Genomic DNA, 23,125 nt, shown 5'->3' on the forward strand with positions numbered 1-23,125 from the left:
ATTTTATAGAGTAAGACCATTCCCTACACTAGATACTTCTCTTAAAGACTTCCCTAAAATAGGACCTTGACCCACCTTGACCAAATGTCACCATTTAAAAAAAGTGTGTTTTAAAGGAGGCCCTAAAAATTGTGAAGAACCAGGAAAAAAACTTTGTTCTGCAATATTGTTAAAGATTTCAAATAAAACATTATTAATAAAACTAGAGTGAAGTTGACTGTATGAGTTTTCAGTTTGCACATTTTTACACTATTCCATCTGTGACAGGCAAGTAACACTGGGACTCTTTTAATTGCCCTCTAGCTAAGGCTAATCATACCTTCATATCAAATATTCAAAAGCAAAAAAAAAACAGAACACATACCAAAGCTTTGTCCACCACAATATGAATCTCTAGATAAAGAGGAAATAAGTCCGGAAGTAATTCGGTCTACAAAAAAGGAAAGCAACATATCAAATTTTTTAATGATTTTAACAATTTATTTATTCAGAACTATTTATTAAATATTACAACAGCAATTATAAGACATGGTAGAGTATTTTCTCATCACAATAGAAGGATATTATATTTGGGATTTCATTTTTAAAAAGGAGAGGACAGTGCTCCTTTCATTTTGGTTTCCTACCTAGTGAGCTTTAAGGATTTTTCTGAATCTGAGGAATTAATAGATTAACTATTAACAGTCAACTTTCCTGGGCAATAAATAACAAAATAATAATAGTAATAATAATAATAACAACAACAATATGAAGATAAAATTCATAATTCCAGAGCAAGCTATTTATGTCTCTTTGTGCCTTTTTGCGGAGGCCATCTATGAGGTATGTGTGAAATGAGCAAGATTAGAGTCCTTAGGAAGCCCTATCTTGGGAACTGCTAGATAGAATCCCCTGGTGCCTAGATGCCCATCTCAAGTGGCACCCTACTCTAGCTCACAGCTCAAGTTCAAACACAGCCCCAAGATGTGAGTAACCCACAAAGAGTCAAACAACCTGTTTACCCCCACCACTAGCCTTGGTTTTGTGAAGAAGCTCCCACCAATTCCTTTTGATCTGTACCAGTATAAATAAACCAAGTGAAGGTTCTTTGTTAGAGTCAGACCATTCTGGAGGGTTGAACCAGTCACACCCCTGCTTTAAAAATATTCTTGCCTTCTTTGTCTTATTTTCTGATATAGTACTTTCATAGTTTTATTTTGCAGCCAGCCCATCCCTCCAAGGGGTAACCATTCCCTCACCCATGCATGACTTGAGTGAGATATTGGTGCCTGAACAGGGACCCTAATCATGAAGAATTCAGAAAAAGGAATATTATAGGTGGATGCGTGACCTTCTCTCAGAAAAAAAAAAAAAAAAGCCCACAAGCACAGAGTACCTTATCAGGAGAAAGAAGAGAGGAATCTTTCAAATAAAGTGCCTATAAACACAGGGAATTCAAACTTTAAAAAGAGAAGAAATCTATCAACTTTACTTAAGATCATAATCACAGTGTGAATTCGGTAAAGAGAATGCAACTTTTACAATTCTTAAAAGTGGTAACAGACTTGGTTGATTTAAATTGATCAGATGCTACCGGCAATGCCTGCCCACCTAGCCCACCTGCCTCACTTCTTCACGGGGAACACTAAGGGTAGTGCAACCTAGCCTGAAAGTAAAGCCAACCCCCGCTGAGGTGAATCCAGGAGTTTAGGACGCTGCAAAGCAACAGGGTTTATAACCCCAGGCAGGGTGATAGGAAATTGAAGCCGCCCCCTAGAAACACCCAGAGTTTTACCTACACCAAGGCGACATGGCTGCTCCCTGCTGGGCAATCCCCTGTCCAGGCAGAGCCCCTCAGGGACAGGTCAGCAAGATGACAGGGAGAGAGAATGTACAGAGCAGAGGTGCCAAAGGCACAGGCAATAGAAATGACCACAAAGGACTGGGGATACAGCTCAGTTGGTAGAGTGCTTACTTCGCATGCACAAGGCCCTGGGTTCAATCCCCAGCACCCCCCCCCCCCAAAAAAAAGAAATGACCACAGAGTTTTGGATGCTCACAAAGCACAAAAATAAAAGGCTAAATGACCCCAATTTCTGGGCCAATGCGGTTTGGGTGGGGTTCTTTCTAGCTCCTCCTCTTGCTCTGCTGTGCTGGTGTCTCTTAAGAGCAGACATAGGAAGGAGGAAGAAAGGATTAAAACTCAGACTATCCCTAAATTAACCACACTTGCTTGATAGTATTTCTTTTGCTTCCTTGATTAAAAACTTGCTGGAAAACAAAAAGATGTCTTTACAGGTTGATCTTGAACCACAGACCTTTCACATGCAAGGCGACCATGGTAACCATTGCATTATGGCGGATCCCCACTTAACACATGAATCCCTTTAAGGTTAATAAGCTACAATTCAATTCTTCAACAGGCTTCATCACAGGAACCAATTAATTTCTGTTATTCTCTCAATAACTAAACTATTAGCCAAAGTTAAACCAGAAAAAAATTCTAAAGTTAATAAAGAACATTCCAATTACGCCTTTTAATGGATTATTTTTTGTTTTTCGGGGACAATGCTAAGGGTGGGTCCAACAATTATTAGGGCAAGAAGCTAGCAATCTGAAATATTTTATTTCAGGGTTCTCATCATTGTCAGATTTCAAACCTGGCTTATCCATTAAAGCAGGCCTGCCTTATATTTAAATCATATAAAAGTTTAATTAGCTGTATCTTAAATTTCTAAACAGGTTAAATTAAAATAAAGACTTTGATAAGTATTTACACCACTACTTCCAACCTTTGGAGCTCCACTTACAAAAGTTGTAAGATTTTTCTTTTTGTTTGTCTGATTTGTAAATGTGTATATACAAGGCTTACATTTACATTATGTCTGCACTACCTGATATCAAAATTGACAGAATTCAATGAGCATCCTCATACTTTAAAATTAAAATAAAAAATGGATCCAAATACCTTTAATTCCTGTGATTTAATAAGGTTCAATTTAAATTGGGTAAACAGATAAAAATAAAGATGTCTTTATATTATTAATTCAAATTTATCCAGCTGGTCAAATAATAAAAGTTGCTAATTCCTATAATATTTAAATTTTATATCCATTTGCTTCTAACAATTTTCTTCAACAGTAAACAGATGATTAATACTGTTATCTACATTTGTTTGATATCTTGGCTTTTACAGTTAAGAATTAGTACATTGAATTTAAGTAAATAGGATTAAGTATATAAGTATTAAAGGAGATACTTATCAATTTACAAAGTCAAAGTGCTAAAATATCATATAAATTTAAAAAATCAGACACTTTAGCAAAATATATTTAAACATTAGATGTGTTTATAATTTGGTTAATACAGAGAAGGTCTAAAATTCCTTTATTCTCTTGTTCTCACTGAGAACCAAGGTGCTGGAAGTTAAATTTTTATCAGATGTGATTTATATATGAGTCTATGAAATTTTTCAGCTGGTAAAGTAAAAGACTGTATATGTCTAAATAAATTAAAACAAAATTTGTACAAAGATTTACATGTAATTAAATTGGTTATATATAATTAACACAATCAGCTAAAGTTATTTAAAGCTTTTTACTCTAAATCCTGTTAAGTTTCTGACATGAGGCCTATTTACAAATATAGATAAGATCTTTTCACAGAACTTTATTAATTGGGCCTTCTAACTAAAAGATAAAAGGAAAAAATACTTAAAACATTAATATACTCTCATTCCAATAAAATGATTTCTTATGTCTATTGAATTTTGTTATTTAGAAAAGCTAATTTTAAAGGAATGAAGTTTTAAACAATTTTGGTTAAATAATATGTAATACAAAGCTGCTCCCCTGCCCTTTATGTTGCACCACAACCTAGCTTGTCAGTCTGAAAGCTGCTCTCCCCGCCCTTTGCGCTGGAGTCATTTCCCTGCCTCCCAACCACTTGTCAGTCTGTGAACATCCTAGCTAGCTATTGGTTCATCAGTCAGCTTGCAAGTATCCTTCTCCGTTATTGGTCCCTTTAGCCCAGTGGAATTCAACTCTTAAGGATAGCTTCCCTGCCATCTTTTCTCATGCTTTCTCTCTCCTACTCACTTTCTTTCTCTCTCCTCCTCCTTTTCCACTCTCTCTAGTGCACGCCCTTTCTCTTTTCCTTTCATTTTCTCTCTTACCCTGCAGGGAGACATTTTGTTTGCTTAATAAACTCCCTCATGTGATTTCCCGTATCTGGCGGGGTTTTTGTGAGTTTCTTACATAATAACTATTACTTTAAAGTACCACATTACATTCTAGATTTCAAATTTTTCTTTAAGAACTAAATTTGGTTAATATAAAAACATCAATGTGACTCTGCCTTGATACCCACGTGGCGGAAAACCATTGAGATTTTCTTCAATGCTTGTATTATGGAGCTGTGAACACCTTCTTAATTGCTTTCCGTGAAGATCTCTTTGTTTTCAGGATTGTATTCAGATAAAGATGAATGCTGTGTCATCTTAATACTGAAGTTTTGAAGTTAGAAGACGTTTTCTAAGTCAAATCACTTCAAATCTCCCAAAAAACCCATCCACCGTGGCAGCGATCTCACCCAGCAATGGCTCCTGCGTCAGTTCTCAGAGGCCCGCTGAGATACATTGAGCACTTGTCAAGCACCAGCACACACTACTGTCTCTGGATCCCCTAAGATGGCCGTCCCGTGGTAGGATCGATGCCATCCTGGTCACTGATCACCTCCCAGAAGTTGACACCAATATGGTTGTCACACTGCCCAGCCTGCAGGTGCACTATCTCCCTCCTGGTGGCGGTGCAGGAAGTAAGACGAACTGAAGTGCAGAAGAGCAGACTGGCAGAGTGTCTTGAGCAGCAGCGGCGGCAAGTCCTCTAATTAAAAAGAAATGGACGGTGAGCTGCTGGGGTCTGCTGTCACAGCTGAAGGCATGGACCGTAGTTAGGACATGCAACACCTCTCCGCTACAGAGACAGGCAGCTTGCGCAGACCCCCACTTGCCTGCAGAAGCAGTGAATGGGCGTTTCATCGCCAAACTCCGAAACAAAGGGTCTTGCTAAATTGCCCAGGCTGACCTTGAACTTGGAATCCCCTTTCCTCTGCCTTCTAAGTAGCTGGGATTACAGATTCAGAGAGTGTAATGTTTTTCTGCTGAATTTCCAACTTACCCAGCTATTGATTTTTTCCCTTCTTTCTTTTTTGTGGTGCTAAACCTTAAACACAAGGCTTCAAGCTTTCCAAGATTTTGACAAACTCCCTCTGTTGTCAGCATCTCTATCTAAAGTTGACAGGCCAAAGATTTATTTTCAAACATGGATCACAATGGAGTATAAAGTTGATTTGATTTCTTCTCTGCTACTCCCACAGAAATATTTCTGAAATTATTTTCTCAGGCACAGGGCTCACTAAATTTCTGAGGCTGGCCTCAAACTTGTGATCCTCCTGCCTCAGCCTCTGTTGTGCCTGGCATTACTGGTGTGCAATACTATACCCAGCTGATAATTTGATTCTGATACATGTATATACATTGTGAAATATTCACCATGATCAGACTAATTAACATATCCATTATCTTCCATAATTACATTTGTTAAAAAGTTCCTAAACTTTCAGACTATACAGAGTAGGATGTGTTTTAGTTTACACAGATACAACTCTGGCTATAGAAGTATAAATAATCATCAGTGTGATCATACATGGTGGCATAATGTATTTGAACTTGTCATGTATTTAGAAATATTCAGAAAACCAGTGACTACTAGTGAATGTTTTCCTTCAAACAGTAGATCTGGCCTATCAGCAATTCAAGGGCAACCAGGAATAAAAAATATATTGGGATGTCTTTTATTTACATGAAACAATGAACTATTTATCTTAATTTACCTTCAAGAGCTAAAAGCATAACAAAGAGTCATATCTTATTCTTCTCTTTGGTATATATTTAGAGCCACCAGCCAGATTAGACCTTTTTAAGTAGTATGACAAGTCAAATGAACATCTGAAAAAAGATTTTGAAGACTCTTAAATAGTAGTCTAGGAAAACTGACATGAAAAATAACTCATTTGTTTTTTGTCTTTGGTGCTGGGGATTGCATGGTAGGCAAGCACTCTACCAACTGAGTCTTATCTCCAGCGCACAACTCAAGTTTTAAGCTCCTCCTTTGTAGAAACATTTGATATGCTGTATTTTTAAAAACTAACTTGTCATAGCTAATTTGTGCCCATGTTAGAAACTCTTCTAAAATTACTTTTCAAGTAATCTAACACAAGAGTTTCTGTATAGACATAATTCCAATTACTTCCATAGAAAGTGTCAACAGGACCAGGGATGAATCTCAGTGGGAGAGAGCTTGCCTAGCTTGCACAAGGCCTTGGAATTTAACCGCGAACACTGCAAGAAAAGGACAGGGAGGGAAGGGAAAGGGAGAGAAGGAAAGAAAAGGGGAGGGGATGGAAAGGAATAAGTCATTAAAACAAAATATGGCATAAAAGCTCTAAAAAAAGTTTACTAAGCTCTAGAATTTTAGTTATGTCAAAATGGGTAATAATATGAGTGTACAGAATAACTACTGCATAATAGGCTCCTCCGCAGGCTGGCCTAAACCAAATGGAGGAGTACCGGGTGGGTCTCAGTGTCCAGTGGGAGGGGCTTCCCTACGATGCACGGCATCTGGGAGGGCCAGGCCTGTGAGCTCACAAGGGCAGCTTGAGCTCACAAAGCCCCAGGTGGCTGGTTGCTGTAGCTCCCTACAGGCTCCTGGTCATTTGGTTCCCTGTGATCAGCGTGGTCAGACCGGGTACAGGTTTGGGCTCCAACTGAAAGCCTACTGTCCGCAGCCTGTTTTTGTGACTGGGCAGGATGTAGTTGGAAAATCAGTTTTGGCGCGATGGAGGGACCAAGGATTGCCCCTCAGCCTTGCTTGGGCCTGGGCCTGGAAGAAATATTCAGGGTTGCGTCAGCATTGCATGAGGATGTAAGACCAGGCCCTAATCCTGGTGTCTTTCCTTGGTCGTTAGTGATATGTGCAGCTGTTGGATTTTTTGTTGCTCTCTTGTTTTTGTGGAGAAGTGTTCAGTCTATTAGAAGCAGGCTTTCCATGGGAAGAGAACTGGCTCTAAAACTTTCTGAACTACTTGAAGAAAAATGCGAACTACTTGAAAAATTTAGCTTTGTTCAAAAAGGGTATGACGGCTTGGAGTTATCCTTAAAGGATGCGAGTTTTGTGAAGGAGTCAATAGAAGCACAAAATTTGGAGGCAACATATGAAAAGCTGAATTGGTCCAAATCTAAACTTGAAGATGAAATACTCATTCTAGAAAAAGAGCTAAAAGAAGAGAAATCTAAGCATTCTGAACAGGATGAATTGATGGCAGATATAGCAAAAAGGGTAAAGTCCCTAGAAGAGGAATCAAAATCCCTCAAGTCACAAGTAGCTGAAGCTAAAACAACCTTCAGAATACTTCAAATGAATGAAAAAGAACTTACGGTAGCAATAAAAGAGGCTTTGAATGAGAATTCCCAGTTTCAGGAAAGTCATAAACTCCTTTTACAAGAAGCTGAAGTATGGAAGGAAAAAGTGAGTGACCTCAATAAACAGAAAATAACATTGGAAGACACTAAAGTACAGGCAGAAGAAGTTCTACATGATACAGAAAATCACATTAAGTCTCCGACTGAACACTTGCTAAAGATGAAAGATGGGGCTCCTGTGCTTGGAGAAGACCTAACAGATGATGGTAGCTTAAAGTTGGAAATGAAGAGTGAGTCAGAAATTGGTGCTCACTTAGGTAATCAACCAAAAGGAGCTTTGAAGGAACTGGTTTATGCTGTTAAGTTAAATGCCTCTTTTAAAACCTTAGAAGGAGAAAGAAATCAAATATATACTTCATTATCTGAAGTAGATGAAACAAAAGAAGATCTTATAGAACAGATTAAAAATCTTCAGACTGAAGGAGAATCTTTGCGGTCAGAAAATACACAGTTTGAAAATGAGAATCAGAAGCTTCAGCAGAAACTTAAATTGATGATTGAAATGTATGAAGAAAATGAAGTGAAACTCCTCAGGAAATTAATAGTAGAGGAAAAGCGCCGGTTAGAGGAAGAGGAGAGACTTCGCAAAGTGGATAAAAGGATCAGCCTCGCAACTAAACAGATGGAGACCTATAGAAAGCAAGTCAAAGATTTTGAGGAAGAATTGGAGAGTACCATTCATTTTTATGAGGGGCACTAGCTTATTTGAAGGTTAGTAGTATGAGATATAAAAACATTTAACACCTTCCATCAAGAGGGGGTTAAAAGCTCTCTTGTCTGTTTCGTGTTTCAGAAATGTTAAATTATGTTAACTAATTTATATTAATCAAAAAAATTATATATAAAAATTTTATGAAATAATATTCCAGTAATAAACTAAGAAGAGTTTCAAAATTAAAACACCTTACCAAAGTTTTTTCAAGAGGTCCGTTTTAGAAAAATTAAGAAGTATACGTAAGAATCTCTTAAAATTCTACTATCTATATATAGCTATGATTAACATTTAGTACATAACCTTCTAAACTGTTTTGCATATACTTTTATATAATATAAAATCATACTAATATCATTTTTGAAATTTGTGAAATTATTAAGAGATACTAGCTTATTTGAAGGTTAGCAGTATGAGATATAAAAACATTTAACACCTTCCCTCAAGAGAGCGTTAGAAGCTCTCTTGTCTGTTTCATGTTTCAGAAATAATGTTAAATTAACTAATTTATATTGATCAAAAAATTATATAAAAATTTTATGAAATAATATTCCAGTAATAAACTATCCTTTGTAGAGGGCATCTGTCTTATATTAAAACTCTGCCTCTCATTTCATTCCAGGTTAAGATACTCATTCAATTTCATTTAAATTCAGAAGATAAATTTTTGTTATACAAATTACTAGATTCCTAATATAAAACAAAAATACTGTAACTCAATGAAGATTTAAAATTATATAAAATTACAATCCTTCATTCATAGGTATTATAAAAATTAAATACATTTTTACTCTTATTAATTTTATATTGTATTTCCCTTACAAACCTTACAACTACTGTTTGTTAATGCCTTGCACAAGTACTAATTCTAATATAACAACTTAAGATAATAAGGCCATCCCTACAGAATAAGCAAGCTGTAAAACTGACTTTTAATATCTATACTGACCCCATTTTATAATTTTGTTGTTCGGTCTATTACTAGAGAAAAAAATCAAGTCACACATTTGGTAAAAACTAAGACTTCTTTTACTGTTAATACCCTCTTCAGCTCAATAACATTGATTTTAACAATCCTCACATGCCTAACAGGTAACTTTTGCTAATTTTCCTGGCCAAATAAAAATATTTAAGTCACTACTTACTTTTTGTTCACTTGAACCAGAACTTCACTGGAGCTGGGGTCTTTTTTGGTACTGGGGATCAAACCCAGGGCCTTGTGCTTTCGAGGCAAGCACTCTACCAGCTGAGGTATCTCCCCAGCCCCTCACTACTTACTTTTTAATTACTTGTACAATGCTAGGCCATTTTCTACAACTTAAAGGTAATGATGCTCCAGCTAATATCAACTCTTTTCTATAATTTTAAAGAATAAAAAGGGGGAAACAGAACCCTACATAACTACACTAAATCTCACAAAATTATTTTTTATTTTTTAATTGTGATATTAAAAGTCTCGCTGCTGCTGAGGGACACAAGGAGGAATAGAATAAACCAGATTCTATAATACTGTAGGGTAGAGGCTGTACTTGTACATTTCCAGAAAAACCAACCTGTCATCGTGGAGATAACTGAAGGACCTGACTCTTCAGGCTGAACAGATAGTTCAACAACAGGGAGGTAATAAGACTCCAACCTCCATGGTTATAGCCTTGCTGGCTTTGCTGAGCTGTCAGGTAAGTAGAGTCCAGGGAGAGACTCACTGGATCCATTTCCCAGATCCACCTTTAGTGCACCCAGCGGTGTGGACTGGAGAATCCATCCCAGTCATTAGTAATGATACTCACATGTGGGAGATTTTATAGACAATCACATTACATCCATCCTTGTGACTGAATTTAATTATACTGGCTACAGTGGAAAATTACCTATATGCTGGTCCCATGATAAACATGCTGGCTATTTGAAGGTAACTTTCAAGGGAAAGACAGCATATGGGGGACCTAGACCAACAAATAATACTGGCCCATGGGAATTAAGATTATATGTCCAAACAGTTACTAAAATGTGACTTTCTCATAACAAGTCAGTCATTTTCATGGAACAACCACTGATATCTTACTGCCTTAATTGTTCTGCAATAGAATTTGACACCTTTCCTAAATGGATGGAATGTACAAATATATTGCCAATGCAACACAAAATCTCTGAAAGTGGTGGATATGTTTTGGATTCATCGTCAAGAATTGATAAAAGATAGTTGCAACACAATGTCACTTCCTCCAGAAGGTCCGAAGCTGGGAAGGCTTAGCAGGGCAACACTGTGTTTCACTTTTACTTATTCATGAAAAGAATTTGCAGGCAACCATGTTTAATTTGAATTTTAATGTAGTAGAAGATCTAAGAAACTAGAAAAATAGAGTTATCTAGAACTATTTTCAGAATACAAAAATAAGATTAGATATATGATCATTCTGATTTTTTGAAACTCCATGTGATTCAGACTACTCCCTATTATTTGGGTATTACTTTGCACTACTATCAACCATGTAACGAAGGCCAACAAACTGATTAATGTTACACTAGACAGATCAGCAACTCATGTTTGGGTTTTTAGCACTTATTTCTTATTTTATGGTAATTTGGGTAATATTTAATGTATTCTTTCAGGCTTCTATCTGTTCCTGCATTCACTATATCTAGGGGCATAGCCCATTCTGTCAGGATGCTATGACCCCTGGAGGTTTCTTAGGTAACACTCTAACTTTCAGGAAGGATGATATTCAAAAAGATCTCTGGCATTTAACTGCTGCCTCAAATTTCCTCCATTTTACAGATGGCCCCGTGCCTGACTTTATAGGCAGGAACTGCAAGGAGGGTTCCTATCATGGCCTGCAAGCCTATGTTCAATCTCCTTATGCTTTAATTACTGAAAATATAAGAATAAGAAGAAAAGGTGAAAAATATCCTGTAACTTGTAAGAAATGCAATCTAAGCTCATTTTCTTAATAATTTGGCTCAAAATACTTCCAAAGCCCTGCACAATTAGGTAAATATTGAGGAAAAGATTGAGACTAAATTAAATGTTTTGAAAGCTAAATCATAAATATCAGAATATATAAATATTCACAAATATAAAGAACTTTCTGCCCTCAAATTTAAACAAAGGCTTAAATTCCATGCTGACTATAATATGTCTATGATGCTGCAGCCAAACAGAATACTTCCCAATGGGATTGGGGAAAGGTTAAAAACCCTCTAATGCATGTTTGGCATAACAATAATAATAACTTGAACCTTATGGAGTTACATCATAACATCCAGGGCATTCAGAAAAGCAGGATCAATCTCATAGACCCTGCAATTCTAGCTAAATAAATACTTGATGAATTAAATGACTTTAATCCTGGAATTACGTTGAAACATTCTGCATGATATATTATTGGAATATGTTTGCTACTGATTCTTTTTTGCTTCATAATAATGGGTTGTTGTACACTCAGAACGTGGATCCAGGAACTCAAAGTAACTACTCACCACTTGAACTTTAAAAATAGAGAAGGGGGGGGGGATATATGGGAAGCCATCTATGAGCCATGTGTGAAATGAGCAAGGTTGGAGCCATTAGACAGGGAAGCCCTGTTCAAACACAGCCCAAGATGGGAATAACCCACAAAGAGCCAAACAGCCTGCTAACCCCAACCCCTATTCTGTTTTTTTGTGAAGAAGCTCCTACTGATCCCTTTTGATCTGTACCACTATAAGTAAGGCAAGTGCAGGCTATCTCTTTGTTAGAGCCAGACCCTTCAGAAGGGCTGAAATGGTCACGCCCCTGTTTTAAAAATAGTCTTGCCTTTTTGTCTTAGAATGATATATTACTTTCATAGCTTTTATTTTGCAGCCAGCCCATCCCTCCTCCAGGTACCCATTCCCTCACTCACATGGGCCATGAGCGAGACCTTTAGAATATACTTTTTATGCTTCAGCTGCCATTATGCTAAATGGAAGATGTGGGACAAAACAGTCACATATTATGATTGAATTTACCCAAAATATGTAAATCCATAGAAACAGAAACCAGACTAGTGGTTTCCAGAGGCTGAGAGAAAGTGTTCTGGGAAATAACTGTTTAATGGGTAAAGGTTTCCTTTTGGTGTGATAAACAATGTTGTGAAACTAAACAGCAACATTATGAATGTACTAAATGTTACTGAATTATATATGTCAAATGATTAAAATGGTGAGTTTTATGTTTTCTATGTTTACCACAATAAAAAAATGTAGCTGAATAAAGGTGAAACATGAAGAGTAAAAATATTTTTATCTCTTCCCACAACAGAATTTCCTTTGTTTTGTTCACTGCAATATATAGAAAAGTGAGGGACATATATAAGAGACTCAATATATTTTTTGACTTTTTTATATTAAAGCTTTATACATGGTACTTGGGTTCATTTCAATAAACACACACTCATGGAAAACAATTTCAGTTCATGATCCCCCTTTTTTTATTCCCCTTTTCCCTTCTGCCCTCCCTCTCCTCTCCCATTCTCCTTCCTCTACTCTACTAGACCTCCTTTCACTCATCTGTTAATTTATATTTGATTGGGCTTTTTTATGTTATCCTATCCTTTCCTCCTGCTTTCCTGTATTTTGCTCTAGCTTCGACATATGGAAAACATTTGACCTTTAAGTTTCTGAGTTTGGCTGATTTCACTTAGCATGATATTCTTCATTTCCATACATTTGCTGGAAAAAATGTAATTTCATTTTTTATGACTGAGTAGAACTCGTGTGTGTGTGTGTGTGTGTGTGTGTGTGTGTGTGTCACAATTTCTTAATCCATTCATCTATTGATGGGCATCTAGGTTGATTGCATAATTTAGCTATTTTGAATTGTGCTGCTATAAACATTGATATGGCTGTGTGGCAGTAGTATGCTGATTTTAGATCTTTGAGAAAATCCAAGGAGTGAGATAACTGGGTCATATTATGGTTCCATCCCTAGGTTTTTGAGGAATCGTCATACTGCTTTCCAGAGTGGTTGTATTAGTCTGCGGGCCCACCAACAATGTACAAATGGAACTTTTCCCCCGCAACCTCATCAGTATTTACTTTTGTTCATATTTTTGATCATTGCCATTCTGACTGGAGTGAAATAAAATATTAGGGTACTTTTTGATTTGCATATCCCTGATTGCTGTACACGTTGAACAGTTATTTATTGGCCATTGTGTTTCTTCTTTTGAGAAGTTTCTGTTTAGTTCTTTTTCCCATTTATTGATTGGGTTATTTGGGGGATTTTGGTATTTACACTTTTTTTAGTTCTTTATATATTCTGTGGATATTAATTCCTTATCACAGGAGTAGCTGGCCAAAATTTTCTCCCATTCTGTAGGCTATCTCTTCATGCTTTAATCATTCTCTTTGTTGTGCAGAAGTTTAATAGCATCCCCATTACTGTTCTTGGTTTTATTTCTTGCACTTTGGGGATCTTGTTAAGTACGTTGGTGCCAGAACCTATATGATGGAGTGTTGATGCTACATTTTCTTCTAGCAATTGTAAAGTTTCTGATCTAATTCCTAAGTCTGATCCATCTCGATTTGGGCTTTGTGCAGGGTAAGCAGGGTCTAGTCTCATTTTTCTACATAGAGCTATCCAGTTTTCCCAGCACCATTTGTTAAAAAGGCTGTCTTTTCTCCAAGACTTATTTTTGGCACTTTGTCAAATACTAGATGACTATAGGTATGTGGATTTGTCTCTGTATCTTCTATTCCATGGGTCTTCATGTCTATTTTGTTGTCAATACCATATTGTTTTTGTTACTACAGCTCTATAGTATAATGTCAGATTAGGCATTGTGATGCCTCCTGCTTCATTTTTCTTGCTTAGTCTTGCATTGGCTATTCTGAGTCTTTTATTATTCCAAATGCATTTAAGAAATTTTTTTTCTAATTCTGTTAAGAATGTCATTGATATTTCAATGAAAATTGCATTGAATCTGTAAATTATTTTTGGTGTATGGCCATTTTGACAATATTAATCCTGTGTATCATGGCTGGGGATGTAGTTCAGTTGGCAGAGTGCTTACCTCACATGCACAAGGTCCTGGGTTCAATCCCCAGCACCACCACCAAAAAAAAAGAAAAAGAAAAAGAAAAAAATTCTGCCTATCCAAGAACATGGGCTTTCCATCTTCTAAGATCTTTAATTTCTTTCTTTAGTATTCTATAATTTTCATTTAAGAGTTCTTTTACCTCCATTGTTATATTAATTCCCAAGTATTTAATTTTTGTTTTGAGATTATTGTGAATGGTATGATTTTCCTGATTTCTTCCTCTGCTGAATCACTGTTAGAGTATAGAAAAGCTATTTGATTTAAGGGTGTTGATCTTGTATCCTGCTACTTTGCCAAACTCATTTATGAGCTCTAGAAGTCTTCTGGTAGAGTTTTTGGGTCTTTTAGATATAGGATCATTTCATCAGCCAACAGAGATAGTTTGACATCTTTTTCTGTTTTATCCATTTGATTTCCTTTTCTTCCCTAATTGTTTGGCTAATGAATCAAGGACTATATTGAATAGGAGTGATGAGAATAGACAGTCTTGTCTTATTCCTGAATTTAGAGGAGATTCTTTTAGTTTTTCTCCATTTAGTATTATGTTGGCTTTGGGTTTCTCATAAATGGTCTTTACAATGTTGAGGTAAGTTCCTTTGATCCCTAGCCTCTTCAGCATTTTTAACATGAATAGGTGTTGGATTTAATCAAAGGCCTTCTTCTTAGTCTCAATTTCATTGATTTTGGCTCTGATTGTAATTATTTCCTGTCCTCTTTTTTCTTCTTCTAGGTGGAGAATAAGTTTATTTATTTGAGATCTAATTTTTAATGTAGGCACTTAGTGCTAGAAATTATCTCCTAGAACTGCTTTCATACTATCCCAGAGATTTTGATATGCTATATCTCTATTCTTGTTCATTTCTAAAAATTTCTTGATTTCTATTTCTCATTTCTTCCTTGCTCAATCAGCATGTGTTTATGTGGGGCTTTTTGTTGTTGTTGTTTTGGTTTCTTTTCCTGTTGATTTCTAGTTTTATCCATTATGATCTTATAGGATACATGGGATTACATTGAATTTTTGGTATTTCCTAAGATTTTCTTTGTGGCCTAGAATATGACCTATTTTGGAAAAAGTTCCGTGTCTAGCTGAGAAGAAGGTAAATTTAACTGTGGGTGGGGATATTCTGTAGCTGTCCATTAGGTCCATTTGATTTATACCTTGTTGTTTAGAGTATATTGAAATCACCCAGTATTATTGTGTTTGGGGGGTCTATGTGGGGTCATGGAGTATTTTTTCCATGTAATTGAGTGTGTTAACATTTGGAGCATAAATGTTTCCTATCATTATATCTTCTCATTGGATTATTTCTTTTAATAGGATGTAGTGATCCTGTCTCTTCTGATTAATCTTTGCTTGAAATCAACTTTTGTGAGCTACAAGAATAGCTACTCCTGCTTGTTTCCTAGGACCATATTCCTGGAATATATTTTGCCATAGTTTTACCTTCAGCTTGTGGCTGTCTTTAACTATAAGTCTCTTATAAACAGTTGGTTCTTTACTTTTGATCCATTCAACTAATCTTTATCTTTTAATTTGGGGATTTGAGATCATTAACATTTAGTGTAATAAGGATAAGTGTTTATGGTTTCCTGCCTCTTTGGATTTTTGCTATATTTTATCCTGTCTTGATTTTTGTTTAATGGATTATTCTTCCAATGAACTTCCTCTGTGAGCTTTGGGAATTATTTTTTAGTTCCTCTGTGTACACTTTACCTTTGAGTAGTGTTTGTAGTGCTGGCTTGGTGCTCATGAATTAATTTATTCTTTTCAAGGAAAGTTTTTATCTTCCACTCAAATTTGAAACTGAGTTTTTCTGGATATAGTAATCTTGGCTGGCAGGTGTTTTCTTTTAGGACTTAGAACAGGATCCCAACTCACTTCTACCTTTGAGTCTGATGGCTCATATGACCACCTGAAGCAAGTCCAAAAATCTGTACAGGTAGCTGTGAACACACTCAGAGACTAAGCCTGAAAATCCTGGAAAGACTGTGTTCATGGGCAGCTCCACAAATAGAATCCTTGGGAGGCTCCTGAGATCATGAGATCCAGAGCAATCCAGTAGAAACTGGCAACTGCAAGGCCATAGGGGTGTTTTGATCTAATCTCTCCAGAGCAGACACCACCCAGCAAGGCCCCTGAGGCCTAGATTAGATCTAAGCCCCACCTTATGGAACTTCATTTATAAAATTCTGCAGTGGCCCCACCCTGGGAGTGCATCAATCTGATCTGTGCAAACTCCAACTGACAGTACTTCCCATCTCATCCTACCTTATACTTGGGAAAAGAGAAACTGAGAATAGTTTGAATCAACTTCAGTCTCAGGTCACTCCAACTGGCAACACAAAAAGAGGAAGAGGTTGACAACACCCAGCCCTTGCTCTCACTCTCAGTCTAAGAAAAAATGGAAAGACAGTTGGACATAGACAATGTCTATCTACTCTCATTGACTATTTTGACTTCCTCAGTGGAAACAATTCCTTATTTTTTATAATCAATAAAGAGAGATTCTGAAAAAAGGACCAAACAGAAATCCTTGAAATGAAGAAATCAATCAACCAAATTAAAAATTCAATGGAAAGCATCACCAGCAGACCAGACCCTTGGAAGACAGAGTTCCAGGCAATGAATACAAAATATATAATCTTGAAAATAAAGTTGACCATGAAGGAAAGATGTTAAGAGACCATGAACAGAACTTTCAAGGATATGGGATAACAGGAAAAGGGCAAATTTAAGATTCATGGGGATAGATGAAGGTTTTGAGATACAAATAACAGGAATGCATAATCTTTTCAATGAAATAATATCAGAAATTTTCCCAAATGAGATGGAAATTAAAATACAAGAGTCATATAGGACTCCGAATACACAAAATCAAAATCAATCCACTCTGTTCTAATAAAAATGCATAGCATAAGGTATACTTTTTAAAGTTTCTAGAGAAAAAAAACAATAGAGGTTCACAATAGAGGTAAACCAACCCAGGTTTCACCTGATTTCTCAAGCCAGACCCTAAAAGTCAGGGATTCTTGGAATGATATACAACAAGCTCTAAAAGAAAATGGATGCCACCCAGGAATACTACCCCAGGAAAATTAAGTTTCATATTTGAAGAGGAAATAAAAACATTCTGTGATAAAAGTAAAAAGAATTCACAATTAGAAAGCCTTCACTACAGAACATACTCAGTAAAATATTTCATGAAGAAGAAATGAAAAATAAAAGTGAAAACAAAAGAGGGAGAAACAATAATAGAAGAATAGCCCATCAAAGGAGAAACTAATATTAATTTAAAAATTAGAAATAAATCTAAAGGACAATGAAAATAATTTCTCAATAACAACATTGAATGTAAATGGCCTAAACTCATTGATCAAAACACACAGCCTGGCCCCCACACCACCCCCACACCAAGGTCAGACACTGGGGCTGAGCCCACCCCCACACACCAAGGTTGGACCTGGCACTGAGACCCCCAGTCTGCCTCTACATGGAGGATGGAGGTCGGTAGCTGAGCCTGCCCACCTGCCCCTTGCTGCTGAGGGACACTGCACCTGCCTCCATGCTGACTCAGTGCACCCTCACTGGGGCTCCCCAGTTTCTTTGGAGGCTGGTGTGGGCATTTTGAATTATTCCTGAGGGCACGGTCATCATCATTGGAAGCGGGGGCTCCCTTCCTGAGACACCTACAGGAGACTGGAGAGGCCCTTTGACAGGTACCTCTATTTCACATCCTACACCCTTTCCCATCCTCTTGTTCACAACTAGAAATACTGTAAATAGTAATCAAACTTATCCTGTTCATTACAATAATGTTAAAGTCTTTATAGGGGCTATCATTTTCAGGGCTGCATTTTCTCTGTATTGTGTGCAACTGGTATTGATCTTCCCTTCAAAGGAGAGATAGTGGAAAACTGCAGGGTCATAATAAGCCTGCAAGGGGGGAACTTCAATATCTCTGGTCTTCAGTGATAGAGGGGAATATATAGAAACAATTAGAAAAAACAGGGGAAGAAAGTGTCCCTAACAAACCAAGATTGTATTGTGATAGAATCCAATGACACCATGGCAGTAGAAATGACAGAAAGTTTAGAATCTGCATACTTAAAATGATCCATGAAGCAAAAGATGAGATAAGAGAGCAAATGCAGGCAATGCATGACCATTCCAGTAAACAGTTAAAAGAGCAAATGCAGGAAGCAAAAGAACAGTTCAATAAAGAGATAGGGATTCTGGGGAAAAAAACAAACAAACAGAAATACTTGAAATGAAAGAAACAATAAACCAAATTAAAAACTCAATAGAAAGCATCACCAACAGAATAGACCTTGTGGAAGACAGACATTGAAGACAAAATATTTAATCTTGAAAATAAAGTTGAACAAACTGAGATGTTAAGAAGTCATGAACGGAAGCTCCAAGAATATGGGATATCAAAAAAAAGACCAAATTTAAGAATTATTGGGATTGAGGAAGGCACAGAGATACAAACCAAAAGCATGAAAAACTTGTTCAATGAAATAATATCAGAAAATTTCCCAAACCTGGAAAATGAAATGGAAAATCAAATACAAGAGGCTTACAGAACACCAGGTGCACAAAATTACAACAGATCCACACCAAGACACATTATAATGAAAATGCCTCACAAAATAAAGATAGGATTTTAAAGGCTGCGAGAGAAAAGTGTCAGATTACATATAAGGGAAACCAATACAGATATCAGCAGATTTATCAGCTCAGACTCTAAAAGCAAGAAGGGCCTGGAACAATATATTTCAAGCTCTGAAAGAACACAGATGCCAACCAAGAATCCTATACCCAGCAAAACCAACCTTCAGATTTGATGATGAAATAAAATCTTTCCATGATAAACAAAAGTTAAAAGAATTTACAAATAGAAAGCCTGCCCTACAGAACATTCTCAGCAAAATATTTCATGAGGAGGAAGTGAAAAGCAATAATACAACTCAGCAAAGGGAAGAACTACCCTAAAGGAAAAGCCAATCAAAGGAGAAATCAAGTCAAATTAAAAAACAAAAATAAACCAAAATGACCAGGAATACAAATCACATCACAATAATAGCCCTGGATGTCAATGGCCTAAACTCAATAATCAAAAGACATAGACTGGCAGATTGGATTAAAGAGAAGGACCCAACAATATGCTGCCTTCAAGAGACTCATCTCATAGAAAAAGACATCCACAGACTAAAGATGTAAGGATGGGGAAAAACATACCATGCACATGGGCCCAGTAAAAAAGCAGGGGTCTCCATCCTCATATCAAATAAAGTGGAATTTGAACCTAAGTTAGAAGGGATAAAGAAGGACATTTCACATTGCTAAAGGGAAGCATAAAACACCAAGACATAACAATTTTAAATATTTATACCCCAAACAATGGAGCATCTATGTATATCAAACAAACCCTTCTCAATTTTAAGCATCAAATAGACCAAAACACATTAATAGTGGGGGACTTTAACACACTGCTCTTACCACTGGATAGATCCTCCAAACAAAAACTGAAAAAAGAAACTATAGAACTAAATAATAAAATCAATGATATAGACTTAATGGATATTTACAGAGTATTTCATCCATCATCGAGCAAATATGCTTTCTTCTCAGCAGCTCATGGATCTTTCTCCAAAATAGACCATATGCTCTGCCACAAAAAAGCCATTGTAAATACAAAAAAATAGAGATCCTACCCTGTATCCTATCAGACCATAATGGAATACAATTGGAAATGAATGATAAAATAACAAACAAAAACTACTCATACACCTGGAGACTAAATAATATGCTATTGAATGATGCAATGGTAACAGAAGACATCAGGGAAGAAATAAAAAAATTCTTAGAGGTAAATGAGAACAATGACACAACATATCAAAATCTCTGGGACACTATGAAAGCAGTACTAAGAGGAAAGTTCATTGCATTGAGCTCATACATTTAAAAAAAGTCAACAACTAAATGACCTAACATTACATCTCAAAGCCCTAGAAAAAGAAGAACAGATCAACACCAAAAATAGTAGAAGACAGGAAATAATTAAAATCAGAGCTGAAATCAATGAAATTGAAACAAAAGAAACAATTCAAAAAATTGACAAAACAAAAAGTTGGTTCTTTGAAAAAGTAAACAAAATTGATAAACCCCTAGCCACACTAAAAAAGAGGAGAGAAAAAACTCAAAGTACTAGAATTCGTGATGAAAAAGGAAAGATCATGACAGACACCATTGAAATACATAGCATAATTAGAAGCTACTTTGAAAATCTATATGCCAACAAAATAGAAAACATTGAATACACTGACAAATTTTTAGAGACATATGATCCTCCCAAACTGAATCAGGAAGACATACACAATATAAACAGATCAATTTCAAGCACTGAAATAGAAGAAGCCATCAAAAGCCTACCAACCAAGAAAAACCCAGGACCAGATGGATTTCTCAGCCGAATTCTACAAGACCTTTAAGGAAGAACAGATACCAATACTCCTCAAAGTATTCCAGGAAATAGAAAAAGAGGGAACCCTTCCAAATTCATTCTGTGAGGCTAGTATCACTCTGATACCAAAACTAGACAAAAACACATCAAGGAAAGAAAACTTTAGACCAATATCCCTGATCAATATAGATGCAAAAGTCCTTAACAAAATACTGGCAAATTGCATACAAAAATACATTAAAAAGATAGTGCACCATGATCAAGTGGGGTTGATCCCAGGGATGCAAGGTTGGTTCAACATCTGGAAATCAATAAATATAATTCATTACATCAATAGGCTTAAAGTTAAGAATCACATGATTATTTCAATAGATGCTGAAAAAGCATTTGATAAAATATAGCACTCCTTCATGCTTAAAACACTAGAAAAAATAGGAATAGTAGGAACATACCTCAACATTTAAAGGCTATCTACGCTAAACCCACAGCCAACATCTTTCTTAATGGAGAAAACCTGAAAGCATTCCCTCTAAAAACTGGAACAAATCAGGGATGCCCTTTTTCACCACTTAACATCATCATTGAAACACTTGCCAGATCAATTAGACAGACCAAAGAAATTAAAGGGATACAAATAGGAAAAGAAGAATAAGGCTGCCACTATTTGCTGATGACATGATCCTATATTTAGAAGATCCAAAAAACTCCACTAGAAAACTTCTAGAACTAATAAATAAATTCAGCAAAGTAGCAGAATATAAAATCAATACATGTAAATCTAATGCATTTCTATTCATAAGTGATGAATCCTCTGAAAGAGAAATTAGGAAAACCACTCCATTCACAGTAGCCTTTAAAAAAAAATACTTGAGAATTAATCTAACAAAAGAGGTGAAACACCTCTACAATGAAAACTACAGAACATTAAAGAAAGAAATTGAGAAAAACTTTGAAGATGGAAAGATCTCCCGTGTTCTTGGATAGGCAGAATTAACATTGTCAAAATGGCCATTCTACCAAAGGCACTATACAGATTCAATGCAATTCCAATTAAAATCCCTATGACATTCCTCACAGAAACAGAGAAAGCAATCATGAACTTCATCTGGAAGAACAAGAGACCTCAAATAGCCAAAACAATCCTGAGTTTAAAAAGCAAAACAGGAGGTATCACAATACCAGACATTATACTACAGAGCAATAGTATCAAAACAGCATGGTATTGGCACCAAAATAGACAGGAAGACCAATGGTACAGAATAGAAGACACAGAGACAAAACCACATAAATACATTCACCTCATACTAGACAAAGGAGCCAAAAATATACAATGGAGAAAAGATAGTCTCTTCAACAAATGGTGCTGGAAAAACTGGAAATCCATATGCAGTAAAATGAAATTAAACCTCTATCTCTCACCCTGCACAAAACTCAACTCAAAATAGATCAAGGACATAGGAATTAGACCAGATACCCTGCACCTAATAGAAGACAAAGTAGGCCCAAATCTTCATCATGTTGGCTTAGGATCAGACTCCCAAAGCACAAGAAATCAAAGCAAGAATCAATAAATGGGATGGACTCAAACTAAAAAACTTTTTTTCAGCAAAGGATACAATTAAAATGTGAAGAGAGAGCTTGCAGAGTTAAGAAAATCTTTTCCACATGCACTTCAGATAGAGTACTTATCTCCAAAATTTATAAAGAACTTAAAAAACTTTACACCAAAAATACAAAGAATCCAATCAATAAATGGACCAAGGAACTGGACAGACACTTTACAGAAGAAGACACACAGGTGATTAGTAAATATATGAAAAAGTGTTCAACATCTCTAGTAATTAGAGAAATGCAAATTAAAACAACTCTAAGATTTCATCTTACTCCAATTAGAATGGCTATTATCAAGAACACAATAATAGATGTTGGCATGGATGTGGGGGAAAAGGCACACTTTTACATTGCTGGTGGAGTTGCAAATTGGTACAGCCACTCTGGAAAGCATTGTGGAGAATCCTCAGAAAACTTGGAATGGACCCACCTTTTGACCCAGTTATCCCACTCCTTGGTTTATACCCAAAGGACCTAAAATCAGCAAACTACAGTAACGGCCATATCAATGTTTATAGCAACTCAGTTCACAATAGCTAGATTGTGGAACCAACCTAGATGCCCTTCAACAGATGAATGGATAAAGAAACTCTGGTATATATACACAATGGAATACTATTCAATCATAAAGAAGAATAATATTATGGCATTTGCAAATAAATGGATGGAAATGGAGAATATCATGTTAAGTGAAATAAGCCAATCCCAAAAAACCAAGGTCGAATGTTTTCCCTGATAAGTGGAGAATGATATATAA

At 36.2% G+C, this 23,125-nt stretch overlaps 2 protein-coding genes across 2 annotated transcripts in view; one reads left to right on the forward strand and one right to left on the reverse strand.

The window, feature by feature from the left end:
- Positions 1-23,125, reverse strand: part of Adam32 (ADAM metallopeptidase domain 32) — a 159,594-nt gene that overhangs the window by 93,853 nt on the left and 42,616 nt on the right. The window contains exon 7 of the mRNA XM_047549669.1: positions 365-430. Coding sequence (XP_047405625.1) covers positions 365-430 — 66 coding nt within the window. The remainder of the gene's footprint in view (positions 1-364; positions 431-23,125) is intronic.
- On the forward strand, positions 6,876-8,219 carry LOC124982137 (melanoma inhibitory activity protein 2-like). Its single transcript, XM_047548391.1, has one exon. It carries the CDS (start codon positions 6,876-6,878, stop codon positions 8,217-8,219), a length of 1,344 nt encoding a protein of 447 aa, XP_047404347.1.

The sequence above is a fragment of the Sciurus carolinensis genome, chromosome 4, assembly GCF_902686445.1.
Source record: "Sciurus carolinensis chromosome 4, mSciCar1.2, whole genome shotgun sequence".
NCBI classification, from domain to species: domain Eukaryota; kingdom Metazoa; phylum Chordata; class Mammalia; order Rodentia; family Sciuridae; genus Sciurus; species Sciurus carolinensis.